The 24,645-nt window shown below is 35.8% G+C and overlaps 1 protein-coding gene across 1 annotated transcript in view; it reads right to left on the reverse strand.

Moving 5' to 3' along the window:
• EYS (EGF-like photoreceptor maintenance factor) overlaps positions 1–24,645 on the reverse strand; it is a 1,737,133-nt gene that overhangs the window by 813,805 nt on the left and 898,683 nt on the right. Inside the window, 2 exon segments of the mRNA XM_077159432.1 lie at positions 4,119–5,882; positions 6,971–7,160. Coding sequence (XP_077015547.1) covers positions 4,119–5,882; positions 6,971–7,160 — 1,954 coding nt within the window.

A 24,645-nucleotide genomic window follows, 5' to 3' on the forward strand; every position in this document is an offset into this window, starting at 1 on the left:
TCATTATATATTTTGACAGTATTATGGAACCTGTGTCTGTACAACTACATTTAAGGATTTTAATTCCAAGTTTTGGTAGATGTTAAGAGTATGTAAAAGTGAACAGTGCAGAAACATCCTTATGCAAGGTTTGTTGTTTAATTTGATATTGACTTTAATTTCATGTGTGATCGGATCTCCTAATAGGCAGATTATAAGAATGGGGAAATTATTAACTTGAGAATATTTTCAAAGTTAATTAGGAAAATATATTTCAATTAAAACTTATAACCTTTAAATTTTAACTCCTATTTTAAACCACTAATTTATAATAATTCTCATTAAATTCTGAGCTATTATATTCTTTAGATGCTTTAAGTAATCATAGTACAAATAATAGATGGGAAAGAGCATATATTATCTTTAATATGACTGAGGAAGTCTTGAAAGGATGAGAAATTGATCTTTTCTTATTGTAGAAACCATATTAGAGAATAGGATAAAAATACCTTAGGGAGAAATTAGTATTGAATATACATCACAGTGGAAAGGAAAATGTATCCATTTTTTTTGTTATATTTTCAGGGGATCTATTGAGTTTCAATTGTTGGTGGCTAAATACTGCAACTCTTTTAAGAGTTTCCATGTTAGGTCAAATAAATGTTGCCTCTTCTTTATGAATATACATTATAGAATAAACAGATTGTACCCAAATTTAAGCAACCTTTCCATATTCCGTTCATATATATAATCAGAATAGTGTTCAGTTTGAATTTTATAAACCAATTCTGATTTACATATTTATTTAGTTGTAAATTTTTCCAACTTTAATTATAAGTTATTGGCAATATTGCCCTTTTTTGTCAAGAATGCATTCTGATACCTAAGCAATATTGATAAAACTAAATATTGTTGTAGCCTAATATGTGTGATAAAATATGTAAATATAAGGTCAATCCCATATAATCTTATAAATTTTTTCACTTAATTTATGCTTGAAATTGGTTATACTGATATTTAAATATAGCAGTGATATAACTACACTTCACCTATAGAATGAATTGTTTGGAAATATATCAAAGAAGAAATCAGGCCTATACAAATTAGAAAATACATAGATAGGTAAGTAGATTTTTAAATTATATAGAAGTAGATTTTATATTAATCAGACATTAACTAAACCCTATACAATTCTTTAGGACAGGAGTTAGAAAGTATTTTATGCAAAAGATCAACCAATATTTTAGGCTGTGCTGGGCACAAACACCCTTTTATATGTACTCAACTCTGCTCTCGAAGTATAACCACAGCTGTAGACAATATGTAAAGAAATTGTGGTAGTTAGATTCAGTTGTCAACTTGGCCAGGTGAAGGCATCTAGTTCTATTGCTGTGGACATGAGTCAATGGTACGTGAACTTCATCTGTTGCTCATTACATCTGCAGTGGGCTAGGAGGCGTGCCTGCTGCAATGAATGACATTTGACTTAATTGGCTGGTGCTTAAATGAGAGAGCTCAACATAGCACAGCCCAAGAAGCTCAGCATACTTCATCTCAGGCTCAGCCCAGGCCTTTGGAGATGAAGAAAGGAATCACCCCGGGGAAAGTTATTGGAACCCAGAGGCCTGGAGAGAAGGCCAGCAGAGATCACCCTGAGCCTTCCCACATAAGAAAGAACCTCAGATGAAAGATAGCTGCCTTTCCTCTGAAGACCTAACAAAATAAATCCCCTTTTATTAAAAGCCAACCTGTTTCTGGTATGTTGCATTCCAGCAGCTAGCAAACTGGAACAGAAATAGACACATCTGGGTTTTAATAAATCTCTATTTACAAGCACAGGCAGTGGGTAAGATTTTGTTCTGGGTACTGCAGTCTTACAACCCTGCTTTAGAAGCAGTATAAAAATTTTAAAGGGATATGAATTCCTTGTGGTTATAGATATGACAATATAGATATGACATTAGTTCTGCTGATGAGGGATTTATTTACATCGATCACTCTGATACAGGCTAGTACTAGGAAAATGCTTGCATCTAAATTTTGAAAAATACAAAAAAGAGAGAAGAACAAAATTATAGTAATCATAGCAGTTCAGCATTGGAAAAAAAAGATACATAAATCAATGGAAAAGGATAAAGCCCACACATATATTATCAACTGATTTTTGACAAGAAGTTAAAATAATTCAATGAATAAAGGATAGTCATTTAAGTATATGGAATTGGTATGATTTGTATAACCATGTCTTCTTACTTCCCTCTCCTCTATTGCCAGACAATATTAAGGAAAAGAATCTAGTTAGACTGCATGTTGTTTGTCAGCTAAGAACTAGAAAATAAGCCTATTTGCTAAATAAATAAGATTGTTATAGAGTTAATGTTAGAAAAGATTAGAGAAAAATAGGAATAATCATTGTGGAAAACATTCTAGGAAGCCAGCTAAAATAAATCGAGGATTGTCTAGTAGGATTAGGAGCCCATTGAAGATAGCCATAAGGATGTTACTGGACAAACCATTATTATGAGTACAGAGAAAGTACAGGCTAGGAATTGACAAACATGGTTGTCCTGGAGATCAATCATTTGTTTCTCCAGATATTCCTTCTGCCCTGTTCACCGTGCCCTCTTGTGCTGGAATATATTTGGCTACTGGGAAGTTGGGTATGTATTTCCTGGTCTTTTTCCTTCTGATATGCTTTCAGTTGGCTGTGCCCATTCTTAAATTCCATAGCTTCTACCTCTTTGGGTCCTGTGTGATAATGGTGTTCTACCATTACAAGTCCCTTCAGAACTGTGCTCTCCCTCTTCGTTTTCCCTTTATTAAAGTCCCCCAAACTATTCACTTGGAGTTTGGTTTATGTTTCCCAGTGTAAGCCTAATTGGCAAAGTAGGTAAGGATATTGGAGAATGCCAGCACATGCAATGTAAGTGATTGATTATTGTGTTTAAAATGACTAAGGAAGTAAGTGAAACTAGAAGGAAGCTAGAGTTATTGGAAATGTTAAAATGCATATGCAGTGTTTGCAGTTGGAATGAGGGGTGAGAAAAAAGGAATGTGTCCAGATTATGCTTTTAAAAAGAAAACTTTGAGCTCGATTTCCTAGTGATGAAGAATTAGGGTGATGATTTTGTTCTAAGGAATGACTATGGAGTAAATAGTTTGAGGATATAATTCAACTGCATTTGTGAGATTCGACCTATTATCTATTGGTGATGAGTCCTAACAGGGATACCACATGCTCTATAGTACAAGGAGGTTACTATATTTAAATCTGTAATAAAAATTTATTATTTTGTTAGGAACTTTGTAAAGAAAACAAGATCATGTTAGACATACCAATCATAACTGTTTGGTCTTTCATATCACTGAATTTTCAGCAGTCAATTACACATTAAAAACCATCAAATATGTGTTTCTTCTGAAATGTATGCACACAGACACATACACACATACACACAAAATCTATAAATCTCTCACTGAAGGAATATGTCACTCCACCAACACAAAAATACACCTGAAATTCCTCAAGATGGGACTTTCTAAACACATGGGATATATGATCACATTTCAATTTTATATAGTCTTTGTATTAAATAAAACACATAAATGTAAATATTTAATTTATATTCTGAGTTGTAGATAATGAAAGCCTCAAAGCTTTATATTAAAAAAAAATGATGCATCACACTATATAGGAAGGAAAAGCCCAACAAATCTCCTTTGATTTCTTAATTTTTTTCATTAAAAATACCCATACTGAAGAAAGTGTCAGGAAGGTTATGTTATATTTTGTTCAACCTAACAAAGAAGCTATTTCAAGAAATGAGAATAATAAAAGTTATTCCTAAACTTTGAAAGATCCATTGCAATGAATTGAAGTACTTAAGTTTCTGATTGCTTGCCAGCAGTATAGCTGTCTCCAGCATACTCCTGTATTGATCTGGTAGCCTTTGTGGCAGTGCATAAAGAATAGCCGTCTGTGTCAGGGACAACAGCAGGTGCCATTGCCATTGGACTGGCTGCTGCCCTGATTACAATGAAGCTGTTTAGAGCACCTGGCGACTAGGACAAGCTTTTTCTTCTCTATAGAAAAGAAACTCATTACTAAAAGTTTACTGAAAAGAAACTGAGAAACTCACCAGAAGTCATCAGCTGGCGAAGTGCTGGAGTGGACTCTAATGATGACAAAGTAAGAGATCTAGTGGTAGAAAGACTCTGGCTTGCAGGAGGTTCCCAGTCTTGCACCCTAGTATGAAGTTCCCATTTGGACCATTCAGAAGAAGCCCTCACCTCTTCTTTCAAGTCAGATATTAAGGTCAGATAATCTGTAGAATATTGCACATCAGCCGTAAGTACAGACTTGGTGAAACTGGTCTGTACTGGAAGTGACTGAGTTGATGAAACTGTGTCAAGTGCAACATTAGAAGTTACTTCTGAAAAATCTGGCATCGAGTGCATACAGGACGGCCAGCTGCTTTTGGGGTAACTTGTCTGCATGGTTTCTGAAAATGTCTTGAAAGTGACATCTGAATGACTTTTCAAGTTTGATCCAAAATTTAGACAACTATAAGTTGTGTGAAGTTTGGATGGCTTATGAGATCCTTTATTCTCCTGACTGTCCAAAAAAGTGGCCTGATTCAGTACCTCAGTGAGGCCTAAAGCTAGACCATATTGTCTTATTTCCAATAGTTTAAAAATGTTTTCTGATGTTGGAGAATCATCAGTTGTCAGTTTTGAAAAATCGGAGTCCATCAAATCTGAAGAGACAGTTTGCGAAGGGACAATGGATAAGCAGGCCTTATCCGAACATAAATTAATATCTAAATTGCTTGTTACGGTAATGGATTCTTCCAAGGATGAGGGCAAAATTGTTCTTTCTGCACTCTTTTTAGAAGGAAATAAAGATGACAGTTCTGTGAATGCCACTGATGGCATTATTTCAGTAGCAGAAGAAAATGAATGCCCAGAAGTGATACTTTGAGTTCCCATTAGTGCATACCAGCTGTCTAATATCACTGAGTTCATCCAGAATGTCTCATAAAAGTGGGACTGTTTGCTATGCAAAACTTGATCTGAGAATTCATGAGAGGATTTTATTTCAGCCATAGAACATGTTGCACATGTTTGGCTTAATTCACTTAAAGAATCAGCAGCCTGTGATTTGATGTTTGTGAGTCTCTGGTTGCTAGATGCTTCTGTAATAATGTGATATTCACTGTGAATGGAGTCTTGTGTACTGAATCGGTGCAGAGTTGATGAGTTTAAGGTGGCTACCTGTTTGGATATAATTATCTTAGCAGGAGAAATGGGAAGCATTGAAGAGCTCAACATTCTCCAGTGCTCTCTTCTTGAAATTAAGGAAACAGCTGAATATTCTTCAATATCCTCTCCATCCTCCTTAGAGACAGCTGGATGTACACTTGTGGAAGCAGTTGTGAGCAAGAATCCACAGGAAAGTAATCTGCTTAACTCAATATCAGCCCCTGGATTGTCACTCATTGTGAACATTCCATTCATCACCGAACTCATCGTGGAAGCAGATAAGGTAACAGACTGGTAGTTCTCAAATAATAAAGATTGTGTAGGAAAAATAAAATCTGTCATTAAAGAAGAGCTGGTATATGGAGTCATGGCTTCCCTATTAAGGAAAAAGAATGCTGTTGTTGGACCTGGGGAGGTCTGCATAGGCATAAACGATACAGATTTTCTGCCCCAGACAATTTGTGAGAGGGCATGAACACCCACATTCAGAAATTGAGAAGAGGAAGCTTCTATGGAAGAAGGAAGGTTGTGTTCTGCTGGATGCTCTCTTGTGGAAATCAGTTCCGTGATTACATAGCTTGATGCTGCCAAACCGGTGGATAGGAGAACATCATGCTTGAAAATGTCTGTCATTTTTAGGCCTTAAGAGAAGAAAAGTCAAAAAAAAATTAGAAAAATTAATTAAAAATGAACAACTTTGGCCCAGGTCTGAATCTTCAAATATTGCACTGCCACCTCACACCCATTAAGTACAGACAAATATGGTTCTGTAAATCATATTTTGACTAAAAGTATAGTGACTTCACAAACTGCATAAATGTAAAGAGGGACAGCCAAAATCAAACAAATGGTGTTAGTACAAAATGGACACATTCCAAACCAAATGACTCTTTGAATTAATTAAAAAAATAGCAAATTTCAATTTGTTGTCATTGATGGAACCCATGAATATTTGACCTATTTGATTAGAACTGTTAGCAATCTCATTTTATTTTCCAAACAGATAAAATGTTCTGCTTTATATTAGATAACAACATATTTTAAGTTATTTCTTTAAAAGAACAAAATTATATAGAAAAATAAAGCTGTTTATCTTTTTTGTTTAGAATAGCCATTAGCCTCCAAAAGTCTTGTTTTCTTAAATAAATACTACTGTGTTAAGGACTCAAACTCTCACTCTGATCATTTTGACATTGGCTATATGAAGGGTGAGTTTGGAATTTAGCACACAATATACTATTTCCAATATGATTTTGTTTTGTTTTGTGCTTAAGTTCTCAAAACACTTCAGAAAATGAGAACAAATGCATTTTACATCTGAGCAATGCTTTCCAAATAAATAGATAGACATATCAAGGTATATATACTGATTCAGAGATCATCAAATTAAGATATAATGAAGCACATGTTAGACATTTTCAAATAAGGTTAATGGATAGTTAAGATGAACTGGGATTGGGGTCCAATTATCTACCAAAGTTTATCATAATAAAGCCAGTTAATGAACATTTTTTCTTTTGACCCAGAAATAGTATTAGTAAAGTGCGTTAATCTTGTTAAAACAAAACTAATGCGACGCATAACCAAAAACAATTCTCATACAATCTTACACCCCTGAAAATTTATGCATCTTAGAAAAAGTAATTGAAATAACCCACAAAAAATAACATTTTCAGCATACAACTTTTCCAAACTCGGACTTCATCGTATCTTACCCTTATTTACTCACCTTGATCAACTGGATATGTGTTCATTTTAGTCCTTAAACTTGTGGCCCACACAGATGGAAGAGTACTGACCGAAATCTCAGAACTGGGCATTATGTGTGCTTCTGTGGAGATGCCATTTCTTTGAGAGATGGGAGGTAAACAGGTAGCTGTGCTTGTTTCATTACCACAAAGAATCTCAATGGAGCAAATCTGCATGAGACAATCATTGTAATGAAGTTCACAACTTCTTTGTCCCTGAGCATGAATTTTTAAGTCAATTCTGAGGTATGCATTTTCATGGTCACGTTAGAAATCATCATCTTATTTCATTAGAAAATGAAATCTCTTTATAGTAAATTTCTCAAATAGTTAAAATTTAATTCAATCTTTTAAATTTTGGATAAGCTCAACTGAGTGCCAAAATTTATTCTTAATTCCTTTAATTTTAAGTCAAAATAACACTTTGCATTTGTTTTTAGGTTATTTTTTTCCAGGGAAAAATGTGTGCCGTATGGCAGTCATTATGGATCCAAAAGCTATGTTTTGAATTATAAAGTTTTCCGTTCTAAATGTCATATTTAGTTGGAAGTTAATATAAACTGCAGTATGTAAAACAGATAATTTGAATAAATGTTCTTGTGATGTTCTAGTTAGTTTAATTTGTATTTGCTTATAACAGCCATGTTCCTTATGTTTTAATTTGATGTTAAATAGCCCATTTCTGCCATATTCTTATAAAATAATTTCCAAAGTAAAAAATGGTTTTTAGCCCATGAAAAGAGAATTGTGATGAATAAATAAATAAATGAGTGCAAAGCCACCAGTAGGAGACTCTTTTAAATGCAGAGTTAGAAAGTCAGTTACAATATTTGAAACTTTTTGAACTTCAAGGAAACACAATTTAAATATGATCTCAAAAAGTTAACACATGCTTATACCCAACGCTACCCGACACTAAAAACATACTCAAGGATCCCTGGCTCACTGTTTTAATATTTGTCCAAGATTTGTTAAATTTGCACAAAAATTAAGTCCTGCTTTAGATATATTATTTTGTTTCACAGTTACAAGTTCTGTATTCACTTTCAACTCCACCTCAATGTTTTTATATAGGCTATTCCTATGGTCTAAGCATAAGATAAGTATAGATTGGCCTGATCTGAAAATGGCAGAAGTACTGAGTAAATGCTGCATGCAGTCTATGTTTAGAACGTAGAGTCTATAATATATGGTGATGGACTAGATATATGGGGTAAGGAAAAAAAAAGTTGAATGAATGGCTCCTAGCATTTTTTTTTCTTTTTTTTTCCTATCAATGGAGTGAGGAGTGGTGGCACTTAATAAATTTGAGGAACACTGATGAAGCCAGTTTAAAGTTTAGGGGTCAATCAAATTTCTGAGTAATTTGTTAAATTTGAGATGTTTAATATCTCTCCAGATATGAGCATACAGTAAGTATTTGGAAATACGTCTCTTTTGTGGAAGAATTATCTTTAAATCATTTCAACTAAGTAAGAAGGTGTGGTTTCATGGAAATCAGTGTTAATCTACAGAACCTCTCTCTAATTCTCCACATGTAGAGCTAGATCCAGAGGAATCAAGATTCCTACCTAGGAAGCGAGTTTCCAGAACCTACACTCACAACTACCATGCTTTATTTTTGCCCTATTATTTCTTCAAGATTCACTGTGAACACTTCTGCCCTATACCTGATTATTTAGGTAATAAAATAAAATGAAATAAACTGTTTAGCAAAATCCTTATCAACTAAATGTAATGATCACCAACTATGGGTTAAGAGCTAGGCAAAACATAGTGTCTATTATCTCAATGAGTTTAAAACCCAGTAGATTATTATTTTTCATTCTAATGGTAATGAATGAGTCACAGCCAGTTGCTGTGACTCATCCTTAATTTCTACAAGAAATGATAAGTAAATATTGTAGAAAGAAATCCCAGCAGTCAAAATAAGTTTTATAACTTTTATATCTATGTAATTCTGTGATTTAATCTATTTTTCCCAGAAATTGTGAGCTGCATTTACTCTGTAAAATTTAATATATTCAAATAGATAATCCAATAATCAATTGAATTGCCAGTTTGCACTTTTCTAATTTCTAATTCTCAAAATAAGCATTTTCAATATATGGCATTGCTTATACATAGAACTGACTACATAATTTGTGTGATGAGTTTAAAATGAAAATGTGGTGCTCTGTTATGGATTGAATCGTGTCCCTCACAAAGACATGGTCAAGTTCTAACCCCTGTTCCTATGGATGTGAACCCATTTGAAAACTGGATCTTTTACAATGCTATCAGTTAAGATGAGGCCAACTTTGGAGCTTAACCCAATATGTCTGGAGTTCTCATAAGCAGAAGAAATTTGCATTGAGAAAGAGGAGACCAATGGAGAGAGAGATGGTCATGTATAGAGGAATAGATTGAGTTATGTACTGCCAACAAGTCACCACCAGGTTGCTACAGACTTAAGAGGAAGCATGACCCTACTGTTACTCTGACTTTGGATTTCTGAAATTTGATGAAATCAATTCATGTTGTTGAAGCCAACTATTCTGAGCTACTTTGTTATAGCAGACTTTGGAAATGAAGGCAGTTTTGGTTCCAGAATTGGAGTGATTCTTGAGAAACAAATCTCAAGGATAAGTTTTCTGAATTGGCTCTAGGGTTTTGGAATTGGCTCTTTAATATGACTAGATTTAAAGGCACTGATGACTCACTTCCAGTAATAAGAAGGCATTCATAACTCATGGCATGATGTGGCAATAGAGATTCACAAAATTTTACCATCAGATATTCCTAATCAGATATCTGCAAGAGGCAAGGTTCTCAGTGATCATGCATTTGAAACCTTTGAACATTTTTTACAAGCTAACAAGTATGATGAGGTTGATTGGTTGTTCCTAAATACACAAGATAAAGTGCTAAAAGAAAAGGATGAGCTCAGGATTTCAAATTCTCAGCTAAAGAGCCACATAATGATGAGAAAGAACTATATGGGCCCTGAAAGAAACTCTTCTCTCCTGCAGCCTCAGAGTTGAGATTTCTGAAGCCAGTGTAGAATTTCATCATGTGAGTAGCTGAATTACAAAGAAAATTGAATTCCAAACCTTGCAGGATGTCTGCTGTTAACATGAGGACAATGATTTGGAGGAAAGGGATCCTGAAAATTGGAATGAGGAGATATGGGCAGACCGTGATGAATATGGAGACACTGAATCCCTTAATTCTGCAAGGTCTACTTTGCTAGATACACCTGTAACCAACCTTATGATGGAGCAGCCCTTCCTCCTCTGTCTGAGGACAGTATCTCTGTTTACCAAGGAAACTATAATGCAATTCCCTGAGTTAATTGTCTTAAAAGACACCATTAACTCCTTTCAGGACCCACCCCCATCTATAAGTCTGACTTATGACCAGACTGAAGTTCAACAGGCCCCAAAAGTGAGGTACAAAGTGTGACCCATGAAGATGAGCACTATACTCCTGAAGAACAGCATGATTTCTTCAATTTTCCAGACAGAAATCAGGTACATGTGTGTGGGAATGGGTATTAAATGTGTGGGATAATGGTGAAAAGAATACAACATTGGATCAGGCTATATTCATTGATATGGGACCACTAAGCAGAGATTCTGGATTCATGTTGTAGCTGGAGGGGTTAGAAAAGGCTAACAGTATATTTGGTTGGCTGGCTGAAACATGTATCCAAAGATGGCCTAAAGTGAATGAAGTTGAGATGTTTGAATCGCTTTGGTACAATGTAAAAGCAGAATTACTGCCTCAATTTTAACACTGGTTCTAGCCATAATTTGTAGCCGGCCAGCATCTCCTCTTTTCCTGGGACATTAGGACTAAGAACCTCAAAATCACATCTATTTTCAGAGTTTTTAATAAAAAATATGCTGGCTTTGTTTCTCTGAAGAATCCTGGATAATTCAGGCCCCTTGTTAGAAAACTATTCAAGTCAGTGACAGTAGAGAATTAAACCATGTAGTGGAGGCTTTGTAAAGGTGGAGCCTTGTGAAGCTGCTGATGGTTTCGTATATACAAGTTCTGCCAAACAGTATATAATAATAGATTTACTACTTTGGGGCTTGAAATTCTTTGACAATGTGCCCAGGTTGATATGTGTCATCTTGTTATGAAATACCTTTTTCATAATTGTAATAAGCAGTTTAGATGATTGGTATGCTAAGTCCATGGCCAAATGTTCTTTGTAGAATTATAAAAGAAACAATGGGCTAGGGAACACAGACAAGAGTAACTAAGCAAATAACTTTTTATATATGGCTTTGCTATTCCATCAATTACAACTCTAAGCATCAGTAATCTCTTTCCAATTTCTTAGAGAGTAAAACTTTCAATTTATGCTATTTATAATAATCATGTTTCATCAATAAGCCTTCATTAAACTGAAGTTTTCTTTAATTTCTACTTTCTGACAAATTTTATCCCATTCATTTCTGATTACATAGAAGTCTCAGGTTATAAGTTGCCAGTCTATGTTCAGGCACAAGATCAGCCACCTGTTGGTTAAAAAGCACGGGGGTAGGGCGGGGAGGGATAATATTTGAAATTTGATTCCCTTCCTGTTTGTGGAAGATGGAATTCTAAGATGGCTTTCAGGACTTCCTGCTCTCATAAAATGTGAAAGATTAGTAATATGATGGGTTTTACTTTTTTGATTAGTTATGCTATATATTTTTTAAAAGAAGGGGAAATTATCTGCTTGGATCTGATATAATTATATGAGCCTTATGAGATCAGAGAGTATTCACTGGCTGGTCACAGAGAAGGAAGTCAGAAACCTACAGTGCAAGGAGTCAAGGCCCATTGCTGATTTAAAGGAGGAATGCACAACATGGCAAAGAATGTGGGTGGCCTATAGATACTGGAGTGGCTCCGGGCTCCAGTAGAGTGGCTCCCGGCTCCAGTATTACTCAGTTATTACTCAGCCTGGAGTTCACATCTACAAATTGAAAGAATTGAATTCTTCCAACAACAAGAATGAATTTGAAATTGGATTTTTCCTTAGATTCTCCAGATTAGAATTTAGCACTGTTGACCCATTGATTTCAGGCTTGTGATATCCTGAGCAGAGAACCCATCTATGCCACACCAGACTTCTCATCTTTAGAAGTGTAAGGTAATAAGTGGATGTTATTTTTGGAGATGATAAATTTGTGGTAATCTTTATGCAGTAACAGAAAACTAATACATTGTCTCACCAACCCCAATGCACTGAATTCCAAGAGCCTGAGTATTACACTGTCTAGTACATAGGCAATCCTACACAAGCAAGGCAGTGCATGACGGATCCTACCCCAAATGGTGGTGAAGTCTGTAATCTTTTTTTCAGATTCACCTGGGCTTGTTTACTTTACCCTCAGATTCATTCCTCAGACTTCCCCTGCTCTGTTTTTCATCATGTTAGGGATGACCTGACCCCCACAGATTACGTATCCATGTTTCCTTTTTACCTAGCTTCTCCCAGTGAGAGACATTAGGTGACAGTGGAGGGTCGAAGTAAAGGAGGAGCCAAAATACCTTTACTTTCTTGTCTCTGCATGGACAATGTCTCAGGCAGCATGTAGGTTCCTCTACTGTGATTCCTATATTTTTTTCAGGTGACTCATACCATGGACACTATGGTTTTGAACCCATTGTAAATAAGACTTTTTGATCAGGTTACTTCAGTTAAAGTGTGGCCCAACTGAATTAGGATTGGTCTTTATCCTATTACTGAAGGCCTTGTAGGAAAGGCTACAGAGAGAGAAAGCCAGAGGGAGCAGCTAGAAGCTGCAAGACAATGGAATCAGGAGGCAGAGAAGGCTTCCATTCCCAAGGGACAGAAAAGGCAGGGAAGAAGGGTCACTGGCAACCAGCTCCAGAATGCCAAAGTCTTCTGAGAGAAAGCATTGTCCTGGTGACAACTGGATTTTGGACTTCTCCTAGTCTCAAACCTGACTTCCCCTAGTCTCAAACCTGTGAGTGAATAAATTCCCATGATTTAAACCACCCCATTGCATAGCATTTGACTTAGAAGCCAGGAAACTAAAACATTCCCTTTTAAGAGTTTGAACTCCTTAAGATTTAAAAAACACAACTCACATTATTCTGTTATTCCTAGCCCAATAATATGCACATACCAAATACTAAAATATCTGCATAATGAAAGGGGAATTGCTTTTTAAAATAAAGCACACTTTCACAATCCTTCCATTTGTATTCTTTGAAAATATAACTCTCCTACCTGTTCTCCCTGGAGCACCTTTTAAATATTTATGATCATATTTTGCTCCTTATCATTCAGGCTTTATTTCCTCTTGGAATGCTTTCCTGACTCAATTTAACTGTATCAAATTGGGTTTTGTACCTTTATTTTAACATCTATAGTATCTTGTATATATAGCACTATCAGAACCATTTCTTACCATATTTTATGATTTATTTGTGCATCTTTACCCTGGACCTACACTTTGTTTTACCAACCAAAACAGTCTTAATTGTGTGCATGACACACACCAATGATTAGCAATACCCTGATCATTTTATACTTTTCTTTGGTTAGCACATCATTTAAAGCATAAAGGTGGAGTGCTTGCTTTAAAACATGAAACAGGGTGGTTTTTGAACACTGCCAACTGTTCTTCATTTTATGTATCACACTGTGGCAATACCTTTAATCTTTCTCTCTTCAGATTAGAACTGGGTTAGGCTTACAGCTAGAATGGCTATGAGGATGATCTTCAAACTCTAGGAATATGTGCACAATGCTTCTCTCACTTGGGAATTGTGAGAGTAAACAACCCAAAGTTAGTTACAAAAATAAGACAGAAACAAATCAAGCCCAATGGTACAAGGACACAAACATCCAAGATAAATCAAATGCAGCAGGCAAAATATGGCTGTACTGAATATCAGTGTCCCTTAGTTGCATGGAGAGGGATGAGCAACAGGTCTTATTCTTCCCTATGGATTGTCTCTTTTCTTGGTTTCATTTATTTTTAATTAAGGAATAAAAACAACCTCAACCAGGTGCATTGAATATGAATATAAAAAGACTCCTAGGCCACAAGGGAAGCACAAAATTCCTGCTGTTTCTCAGTGGCAATGCCAGAAAAGGCAGGAAAATAGAGAGATTGGTTTTTATCATCAAAGAAATGCAGTAGATGAGGGTTATCATATTTCCTCTGGCTGCCTAGTCTGTATTTAATTATTTATAAAATAAACTGGCAGGTGTAAATGCACAGTTCACTTGTTATAACACAAGAGCCATGTGAAATAAGACACCTTGCTATAAAGACAGAAGGAAATTTTGTAAGAACTGTAGGAGTTAAGTCCTTTTAATGTAGATTGTGTTTACCAAAAAATATCTGAGCATACCTAAGAGTGAAAATATCTAGAATTATAGATGAATGCATTATAAAACCTTTCTAACCTAGAGAAACTAGTGAATCCAAATATGGTACTAGATATAATCCTAAACTAGATGATATGGTTCAAATCACTCATATTATTAGATAGGGGTTGTTCTTATGTCACAAGTTTGTTTTGAGCATTAAATGTGTAACTGCATCTGAAAAAAAAAGTTAGCCTGACAATGCTAGCTATCATTTATTAACATTGAAAAGTAGCTATGGTACAGGTGATATTTTGAATCTCTCTGGTTATTATTGTAGAAATGAACTGATTACATAATTGATAGCATATGATATTATTGCATCCAGTGATGTCCTCTGTATTGGTATAAAAGCAGAAGAGAATTTTGTAAGAACTGTAGGAGGTAAGTCCTGTATTTCTTAGTTGCAGCTAATACCAAAAACCCCTATCATGTTCATGTTCATTTATTAAATAAATATGTATTTAGAATCTACCACATGGTATATAATAAACTTGATACTGGAGAATCAGAGGCAAACAAGAATTAAAAATTTCTTATTCTGACAGACTTTATTGGAGAGGAGAGAGGTTGAGAGGAGGTGAGAGACACATTTTAAGTACAACAATAGAGTCACACAAATAATTGATGGATTGCAGTTTTAACAAGTGCTAAGAAAGCAAATAATAGAATGCCAATGTGCTGGGTTGAAAGAATTTTGTACCCCAGAAAAGCCATGTCCTTTAATCCTGATTTAACATTGTATAGTGGAAACTCCTTTGTTTAGATTATCTCCACTAAGATGTGGCATGCCCAATTGTGGACTTTTAGTTAGATGGAGATGTGACTCTGCCTATTCAAGGTGGGTCTTGATTATTTTACCGCAGTCCTTTAAAAGGGGAAAGATTTTGAAGAAACCTGAGATGCAGATGCTTAGAGAACCATTGTTTCAGAGCTGACAGAGACATGGATGTTTAGAGATTCTTGGAGTGCTGACAGAGAGAACAGATGCATAGACACAGCAGAGCCTGGCAGACATTGCCATGTGCCTTCCTAATAGATGCTAAGCAAGCCAGAACCCAGAGTTGTGTCCTGGAGGAGCTACGTGAAGGCCCACACTGGCATCAGAGGCTGGAAGCAGCGATCTGGGAACAAGGACCAGCAGACATCAGCCACATGCCTTTCCAGCTGACAGAGGTGGTCTATATGGTATCAGCCTATCTTGATTGAAGGTAACATCTTGTTGGTACCTAAATTTGGACATCTTCACAGCTTTAGGACTGTAAACTTATAACATAATAAATTCCCTTTATAAAAGCTGTTCCATTTCTGGTATATTGCATTCTAGCAGCCTAACAAATTAATTCAGATTTTGGCACCAGAGAAGCAGGGTGCTGCAGTTTGCAAATACCAAACATGTTGGAACCTCTTTTTCACTGGATAAAGAGAAGATAGCGGGAGAGTCATGAGGAGCTTGATAGAGAAGGCCTAGAGTGCTTTGAAAGGACTGTTGGTAGAAATATGGACTCGAAGGATATTTCTGATAAGCTTTAGACAGAAATGATTAATGGGTGGCTGCAAACTGTTAGGAAGGAGTTCTTTGTGAAGGGAAGGCAGAATTTGAGCATGTTGAACTTGGATATTTAGCAGAAGAAATTTTCAAACTAAAGGTGGAAAATGAAATCTGACTACTCCTTGCAGCTTATAGCAAAATTAAATAGGAAAGATATAAGTTGAGAACTGAACTCTTGGGTACAAAGATATCAGAAACTGATGGTCTGGAAAGCTTTGAGTTTCTAGAAAGTGAGACCCCTGTGAACAGGCCTCACATGAGGATTTAACCAAACATGGAAGCAGCCAGCCATCATCAGACAAGTGACGTTGGAGATGTAGTTATCCAAAAAGGATTTGTGGAAACTCCTGTTATCTGATGGCTTTGATCCTTGTATACTATATGGAAATCAACAATTTTTTTTGCAAGATCTGTATGCACAGACCCACTGCAAGTTGGGACAAAAAAGGACAGAAAAGAGTCAAATTGAATGAAAATGGCTTCAGAGGCACAACAATGGAAGCCAAGGGCTGGAGCTGGAAAAACTCAGGTCAGGAAGGCAGACTGATCCATACACATGGAGAGGGTGAGTTTGCCTGGGAAACAGAAGGTGGGCCTTCAGCTTCATTGCTCAGGTAGAGTAGTGCTGCCTCAGGCCTCAGAGAGGATAGAGTGCATAAACCGTGGTTTGGAGGGGATCCTGGCTGCCACCCCCTTGTTTTGGAGGGTGGTGAGCATGTACCCCAGAGATGAAAGAGATCCTGAGTGTTGTGTTGCTCCAATGTTTGGAGAGGGTGGAGCAAGAAAAAGTGGTCACCCCAATGAGAGCCAGTGTTACAACTCACCCAAACATTTGGAGAGAAAGCAAGGCCACTGCATAGGCCTTTGGAAAGGGTGGGACTGCTGCTTTCCAAAGCCCCAAGGATAAATGATTCTCAGGCTTTGAAATCCAATGGAGCTTGCTCTGCAGGTTTTTGGAACTGTTTGGGTCTGATGATACTGTTAACCTTTTGATTTCTCCCTATGGCAATGGAAACATGTATCCTATCACTGTCCCTCCTTTGTATTTTGGCAGCACATAACTTGTTCTGAGTTTCACAGGTCCAGAGGCAGAGAATTTTTACCTTAAAACAGACTATGCCTGTAGCTGATGAAATTTTGTATTGTTTGATGAGATTTTGTATTGTTTGATGAGATTTTGTATTTATGGCTTTGTATTGCATTTGTATTGTTGCTGAAATGGTTTAAGGTTTTGTGATATTGTAATGGATGACTGCATTTTGTTTATGGGAAGAACATGTCTTTTCGGGGTCCACAGGGTGGAATGTGCTGATTTGAAACTGTTCCACACAGAATAGCCATGACTTTTAATCTTGATTTAATATTGTATGGTGGAAACCCTTTTTGATCAGATTATTCCCAAAGAGATGCGGCACTCTCAGCCGTGGGCCTGGCCTTGTGATTCTCCACAAAGATGTGGCATGCTCAAATGCAGGTGTGGCCTTTGGATTAGATGGAGATATGATCCATCCATTCAAAGTGGGTCTTGATTAGTTCACTAGAGTCCTTTAAAAGAAGAAACATTTTGAAGAAACCTGAGATGCAGACACTTGGAGAACAGTTGCTTCAGAGCTAACAGAGACAGATGTTTGGAGATGCTTGAAGTCCTGACAGAGCAGATGCCTAGACATGGGCAGAGCCAAGCAGACATTGACATGTGCCTTTCCATGAGATACCAAGCAAGCCAGAACCAGAGTTGTGTCCCAGAGGAACTAATTAAAGGCCACAGACTCTTAGAGAGGAAACCACTGGCATCAGAAGCTGTAAGCAATGATTCAGGAACCAGGAGTAGCAGACACCAGCCACATGCCTTCCCTACTGACAGAGGTGTTGTGGATGGCACTAGCCTATCTTCAGTGAAGATAACCTTTTATTGGTGCCTTTATTTGGACACTTTTACTTTCTTAGAACTGTAAACTTGTAACATGATAAATTGCCTTTATATGAGCCATTCCACTTCTGGTATAGTGCATTTTGGCAGCTTAACAAACTAATACAACCACCTAAGCATATGTTGTGAGGTTTTGCTGTGTTTTCCTGACAAAGATTACATATATATATACATGCACACACATGTGTGTGTATATATATATACACATATACATATATACACATACATATACATATATACACACACACACATGCATGTATATACACATATGCCAAAATCTGAGAGATGGCTTTAAGAATTGGGAGGACAGACAGGAAATTATTGGGGGAATATTCCAGGTAAAAGTAACATATGCAAAGTACATATTCACAGGTGGGGGACTTGTAATGGTATATTTGAGCATCTGAAACAGCACAGGCAATTGCAGTACAGAGATGCAGGAGGAGACCAAGGTGGTAAGGCTAGAGAGGCTATCAGAGAGGAGCCAAGTGCAAGGACTTGTAAACCAGGTTAAGGTTATGGGATTGGGGGTTGCATATTGGAAACTAGCCTATGCTGTTTTTTAAAGGACACTAATAGCATCTAAGTATATCCCTACCCATATCACATGTAGGTATCCACCTAAATAATCAACGAACAAGGAGAGGCATGATGTAGAAGAAAGAACACCAACCTAGAAGTCTGGACATTTTAAACTCTGAGCTCAACTCTCCAATGTGTATTAAAATGTTATCACATCCTAAGCATTTGTATAAGCATCTGATTGAGTGTCTTGAGTTCTGGATAGTGTCACTAAAAAACTGAACATCTCAGAGATCAAATAAAATCTTTTAGACATCTCCTCATTTTGTATGACAGATTGATGTTAATTTTAACCGGGAAGGGTCCACTACATTTTACATGTAAATTTAAATTATACTCTCCGAAAAGAAGCAAAATAACAAGTATATTGATATTACATCATCAACAACTATTTCTCTAGCTTTTGCCTTGAGTGTATACTAGGGATTTACCAAACACAAACATTCTTCTACAAGTTATGTTTGAACAAAAAAATATACAGAGAGAGGAGAGGTGAGCAACCGTTTCGCATAATATTTAAATAGAGCATAAAGTAGTCATAATTCTACTATGCTCCATTTGCCAATAAACAATACTGCTATAAGACATTTACACTGTCCATAATAGCTGTGCCATATGTCTATTATATAAAATAGAAGATAAGTTGTTATTTTCAGTATTTTACTTCTGAAAATTTTAAACTACATTTCCCCATTATGAATCGCATTTATTCAAGATAGAGTGCTTCTTCTTTGAATTGTTAAACTACATGTTTTCATTCAAATTTATACGTTTTCCTCCTTCTTCAAACCCATTGCATACCTTGGATTACAAAATACTAAATAATTGTGTGGCTTAGAACACACATCCAAATTGTTTATGATGAAATAGTCCTGAGAAGCAGGTTGAACTTTTTTTCTAAATGGCTATTGCCTATTTACCGCTCTGATTAACAGTGCTGGGCAATCCTCCAGGGAGGACTTCCCATGTCAGGTGAAGAATAAGTCTTAGCACTTTCAGAAATATCTTTTTAGCCCTTAGAAGGAAGCCAGAATCATTTGTCCCTTGAGACAGTTCTTCTAATAACTACTTTACTCAGGGTTTGGCAATTGTTTTATCATTATTTTTTAATAGCAACACCATATACAATGTTCTAGTGTGTTTACTTTAGCATAACTTCCCTGTATTGTGAACCCAATGTTGACTTCCTTATTATCCCATACATATGTGTCCCCTTCACTTGATTGAAAATTCTCTTTGAAAGAGAAATTGCATTTAATTATTATTATTTTATGTTTATTTTGAGGCTCTGGCATGGTGTTTTGCACACAATATATATTCAATATTTGTTAAAGTAAAATATCAAATTTCATCTGAAGAGCATTGTTGTTGTTTTTAATGCATTCAAATATCTCTATGTGTCCCTATCCTCTTTTCCTTAATTTGAATACAAGAATAGTGTATGTTCATGTACTTTTAAATAAAGTTTCCACATACTATGCTATGGTGAGTGTCCTGAGAATGTGTTTTGACTGATCTAAAATATCAAAACCCTTAGTTCAAATATGAATAAATACTGAAAATAAGAAAACACCAATTTATTTAAAATGGAAGTTGTGCTGGTTTGAAAGGAAGTATGCCCCCTAGAAAAACCATGTGTGTAGAACACCAAGCCAGAGCCTCAAAATAAACATAAATTAATAATAATTAAATGCAATTTCTCTTTCAAAGAGAGTTTTCAATCAAGTGAAGGAGACACATACGTATGGGATAATAAGGAAGATAAATCCCGTTTCATAAAGGTAAAACAGTCCCTATCCAATACTGTATGTTTGCAACTGTAATCAGATCATCTCCCTGGATGATGTGATTTGGTCAAGAGTGGCTATTAAACTGGATTAGGTGACAACATGTCTCCACCCATTTGAGTGGGCCTTGATTGGTTTATTGGAGTCTTATAAAAGAGGAAACGTTTTGGCAAATGAGAGATTCGGAGAGAGCAGAGAATGCTGCAGCACCACGAAGCAGAGAGTCCACGAAGCAGAGAGTCCACGAAGCAGAGAGTCCACGAGCCAGAGACCTTTAGAGATGAAGGAGAAAAATGCCTCCCAGGGAGCTTCACGAAACCGGAAGCCAGGAGAGAAGAAGCTAGCAGACGATGCCGTGTTCACCATGTGCCCTTCCAGATGAGAAATTCTGACTGTGCTCGTCATGTGCCCTTCCACTTAAGAGAGAAACCCTGAACTTCATCGGCTTTCTTGAACCAAGGTATCTTTCCCTGGATGCCTTTGATTGAACATTTCTATAGATTCATTTTAATTAGGACATTTTCTCAGCCTTAGAACTGTAAACTAGAAACTCATTAAATTCCCCTTTTTAAAAGCCATTCTCTGTTTCTGATATATTGCATTCCAACAGCTAGCAAACTAGAACAGAAATATTATGAATTTGTGTAAGGAGTATTTAATTTGTATATAGAAGCAATGTTTTAAATTAATTATTAGGATAAGAGTGATGGCATTTTGAATACAGCAAATACTTAGTAAATATTTAAAATACTGATGACTACCTATTATAAGAAGATAAATACCAGAACAGAGACAAACAGCAAATCAAATGGCCTACCTTGCTTTTTAGGTCTATTTTGAAGGTAACATTTAAAAACAATATTGCAAATATACTGTAAAACTGCAGAATCAAAACATTTTTTTTCATACCAGTACAGCTTCTACACTACATAAAGATCTATATTTTAATCTCGAGAGGAAATTAACATGTTTATTGATGCTATCATTTGCAAAATGCAATAAGCATGGCCCATTGACAGTCATCTGTTAATGTATGGATCAATCTTGTTTGGTAGAAATTAATTTACTGAGGAAGAAATGAGCAGTGCTGATCAAATTAAAAAGAGGGAGATCATTTGCCTTGAATTTTTCAGCAAGTCTAAGACATTCAATAAATTGTGGTCTGTCACTACAATTCTTTTACAGAGCATTTGAATTTCAGAATAATGTAAGCTCTTTAATGTTGTTTTGATTCATTTTTGTAATTGGTTCTGATAAAAAAGAATAATACACACTAATTATCAGCTTGTCAGAGACTATATCACAGCTCTAAACATTAAGAAAAACCTGAGAGTTCAGATCTTTAATATTGTCTACCAAAAATTAATGCTTAGAAATAAAGAAAATATGGAATTCCTTTTCCTATCCAGCTGGGAGTATTTCTTCACTTGTCACTCATCATTATCAAACAAAGAATAATTGTATTAATATTAATCTCCTCTAATACCATAAACATGCAACTAGTGAACATTTCTACATGACAATCTAATTAGTGAGAGCCTTTTAAGAAGCTTAAATAAAAGGAATATAGAAAGAATGTGGCATCTATCTGAAGAAGAAGGTTATCGGAGGAGTGTTTAGGTTGAAATGAATAGACTTTACATATAAAGAGTTGCTACAAATCCTTTAGAGAAAAGGCTTAATGGTTTGTATTAAGTTGCTTGACATTATATTCAGAAATCCAGTGTTTGCAAATTTCCAATACTTTGAAATATTTTTAATGTCCTTTCATCCAGTTTGCATCTGGTTTTGCATCAGATGATATAATTACAATACAGGAGAAAAGAAAATTCATAATTTGGGGTTTTCTGAATGCTGATAGAGACCAAGGCCACTATCCAAATTATTGTCTTATAAACTATTCCATGAAGGCCTGTAGCACATCTGGTAAATACAGTAATCATTTGAGCTGAGACACCTGAGAAGCCCAACTAGAAGGAAGAAATCAGGTTTTTAAAAGACCCATTGAATTACATGAGTAGAAGAAGCTTCATCTATTTCCCTTATTAAATATAATAAAAAGTCCTTTCGTTCTTTAAACAACTACAACAATGATGACCACAATCAAAACACATGTATTCTGTGCTCTTCAGAATACTACAGTAGCTCTATCGTCCCTGACATTCAAGAGCTGACAGTCCATCAGGGTATACAGAGAAATAAGCATATCATTGAACTACGGTGTGATAATGCTATTCTCTTCCTGTCTATTCTGGTGCTAAAATGTCCAACAACAGTAGCTACTTTCTGAGTTTACCATGAACTTGGCAGCATGGCATACCCCTCCCTGAACTGACCCTTCCCTACACACTATTTTCCTGTTCACTTTAACTCAACAGGCCCAGTGAGTCTTTAGCCCTAATGGAAATCAATTTCTTCCTCTTCAAATCTTTCTAACTGCTTTGTTTCTTGAACTCTCAGCTTCTGTGTCCTTCGGGGAATGCCATTCTTTATGAAGTACCAATGAAGAGTTACATAATACTGTGATTGTGATTCTTCCTCCTCTTCCTTTTTTACATCTCCTTTGCTCTCAGGAATATTTGGGGGGAGGAGAAAGAAATCTAAAGAACATTTTTCACCACTCTTATGAAGTTGCCATACATGTTTATAAAATAGACTTATCACTTCATCTTTTATTTCAATGTTTACACATCTAACTTGAAACTAATATTTTGATTGTTCAAGCAAAGAACTTGATTTTTTTCTGTGATTTTTCTCATATTTCAGGAAAATATTTCCTTTTTATTCTGACAAGTAACACATGTTATTTTCAAGGGTATATCTTTAGGAATATCTCGCTGAAAATTCCTATACACAGCTAGTAATATTGATTTGAATGCCATTTAAATGCAAATACTTTTTTAAACAAACCAAATTTCTTTCCCTTTTATCTACTCTTCAGAACATAACTAACACATTAACAAAATCTGAATCACCCTTATCTTTTTTTTGTAGCTTTTTACTGCGACACTATTGTAACCAGGATGTTAGGATTTAAGTGATGATTATAATTGCAGAATTATTATATAGATAGTCCTTTTTTCTTTCCCGTATATTAGAGTAGACAGAGGGAAATACCTGAATTATAATCCGACTGCCTTATGTGTGATAATGATTTACAACCTTTATCTTGTGCCCTTGTGATTTGTAAAAACCTTATGACTAAGCGGCACTTGTACCCATTTGTCCAGTTTTTTGCCGTAGAGTCTTGTGATCACTAAAGACATCCCCTAATGCTTATTAATGAAGGACCTTTGGTCAGTCTAGAACTAACCCACCCCAGGTCCAAAGTTTTCTTGATAACTGAAACTGGATCTCACCAAAATGGGCCCACCTGACATGCACAATAGCTTAGACTTAAACCTACAAGTCACCTATATTTCATTATAATACTAAAAGTCATGCCCATCATAATGAAATCATCTCTAATGATGTCATCTGGGGCCATTGTGCTCATTATCCTAAAACTGGCCCATCTTTTAATGCTCTAAAACTACCAACATTATTGTAGTTCAGGGAGACAAATTTTGGGCTGAGAAGGCATCTGATCTCCTGCTTCACTCCCATCGCTAAACTTTTTCTCTTTGGAACCCTGATGTCTCAGGAATTGGGCATCTTGAGCACATGGGCAAAAGAATCCACTGCCTTTGTCTGGTAACATTATCTCTTACTATATTAAGTTTTCAAAATTCCTGTTAGTTTTCAAGTAACTGAGAGAGTGGTTATAACAAAATCCATTTAAAATTAATTTAGTAACCCCCTTACTAAATTATACTCAGTATATAATTTTATAAAAAGTATATGCTTTTTAAAAACTATAGGTAAATCGTTATTTTCATTTTTTTTTTTTACATTTCAACATAAAGAAATTTATTTTCCAGATTTTTTTTTATTTAAAGTGCAATTGATTTGTACTTCAAACATGAAGGAAATATGGCAGGAAATTAAGTATTTTAATGAATTTTAGGACTATTTGATAGTGAGTTCTTTGTGTTTAATGAAAATGTATACATAAAATGTGTTTATTTTATTTCCTAAATTATTTAGTGAGTTTGGGTTTTCATATATCAGGTTGCATTGGCTGGAGAATAAAGTAAAATAAAGGATCTATCTCAGTCTTTTTGTCTTCCTACTGACTCTTTAAAGAAGACATTATCTGAATAACATGAGGTGCCAGAAAACTAATTTCATGGCACAAATATCGTTTGCACTTTCGTGTCGGAGTACCTAAAACTCTTCTTCAAAGATCTGACCTTCTGGGATCACCAAGGAAAAACTCTTTACCCAGGGCAAAACCAGGATTGGAGGATCCTCAGGTAAAAGTCCTAGTTTATCCATATCCTCCCCAGTCAGATGCGCCCTGGGAATGCCCTCTGGGA

Source organism: Tamandua tetradactyla, chromosome 5 (genome assembly GCF_023851605.1).
Source record: "Tamandua tetradactyla isolate mTamTet1 chromosome 5, mTamTet1.pri, whole genome shotgun sequence".
Taxonomy (NCBI): Eukaryota; Metazoa; Chordata; class Mammalia; order Pilosa; family Myrmecophagidae; genus Tamandua; species Tamandua tetradactyla.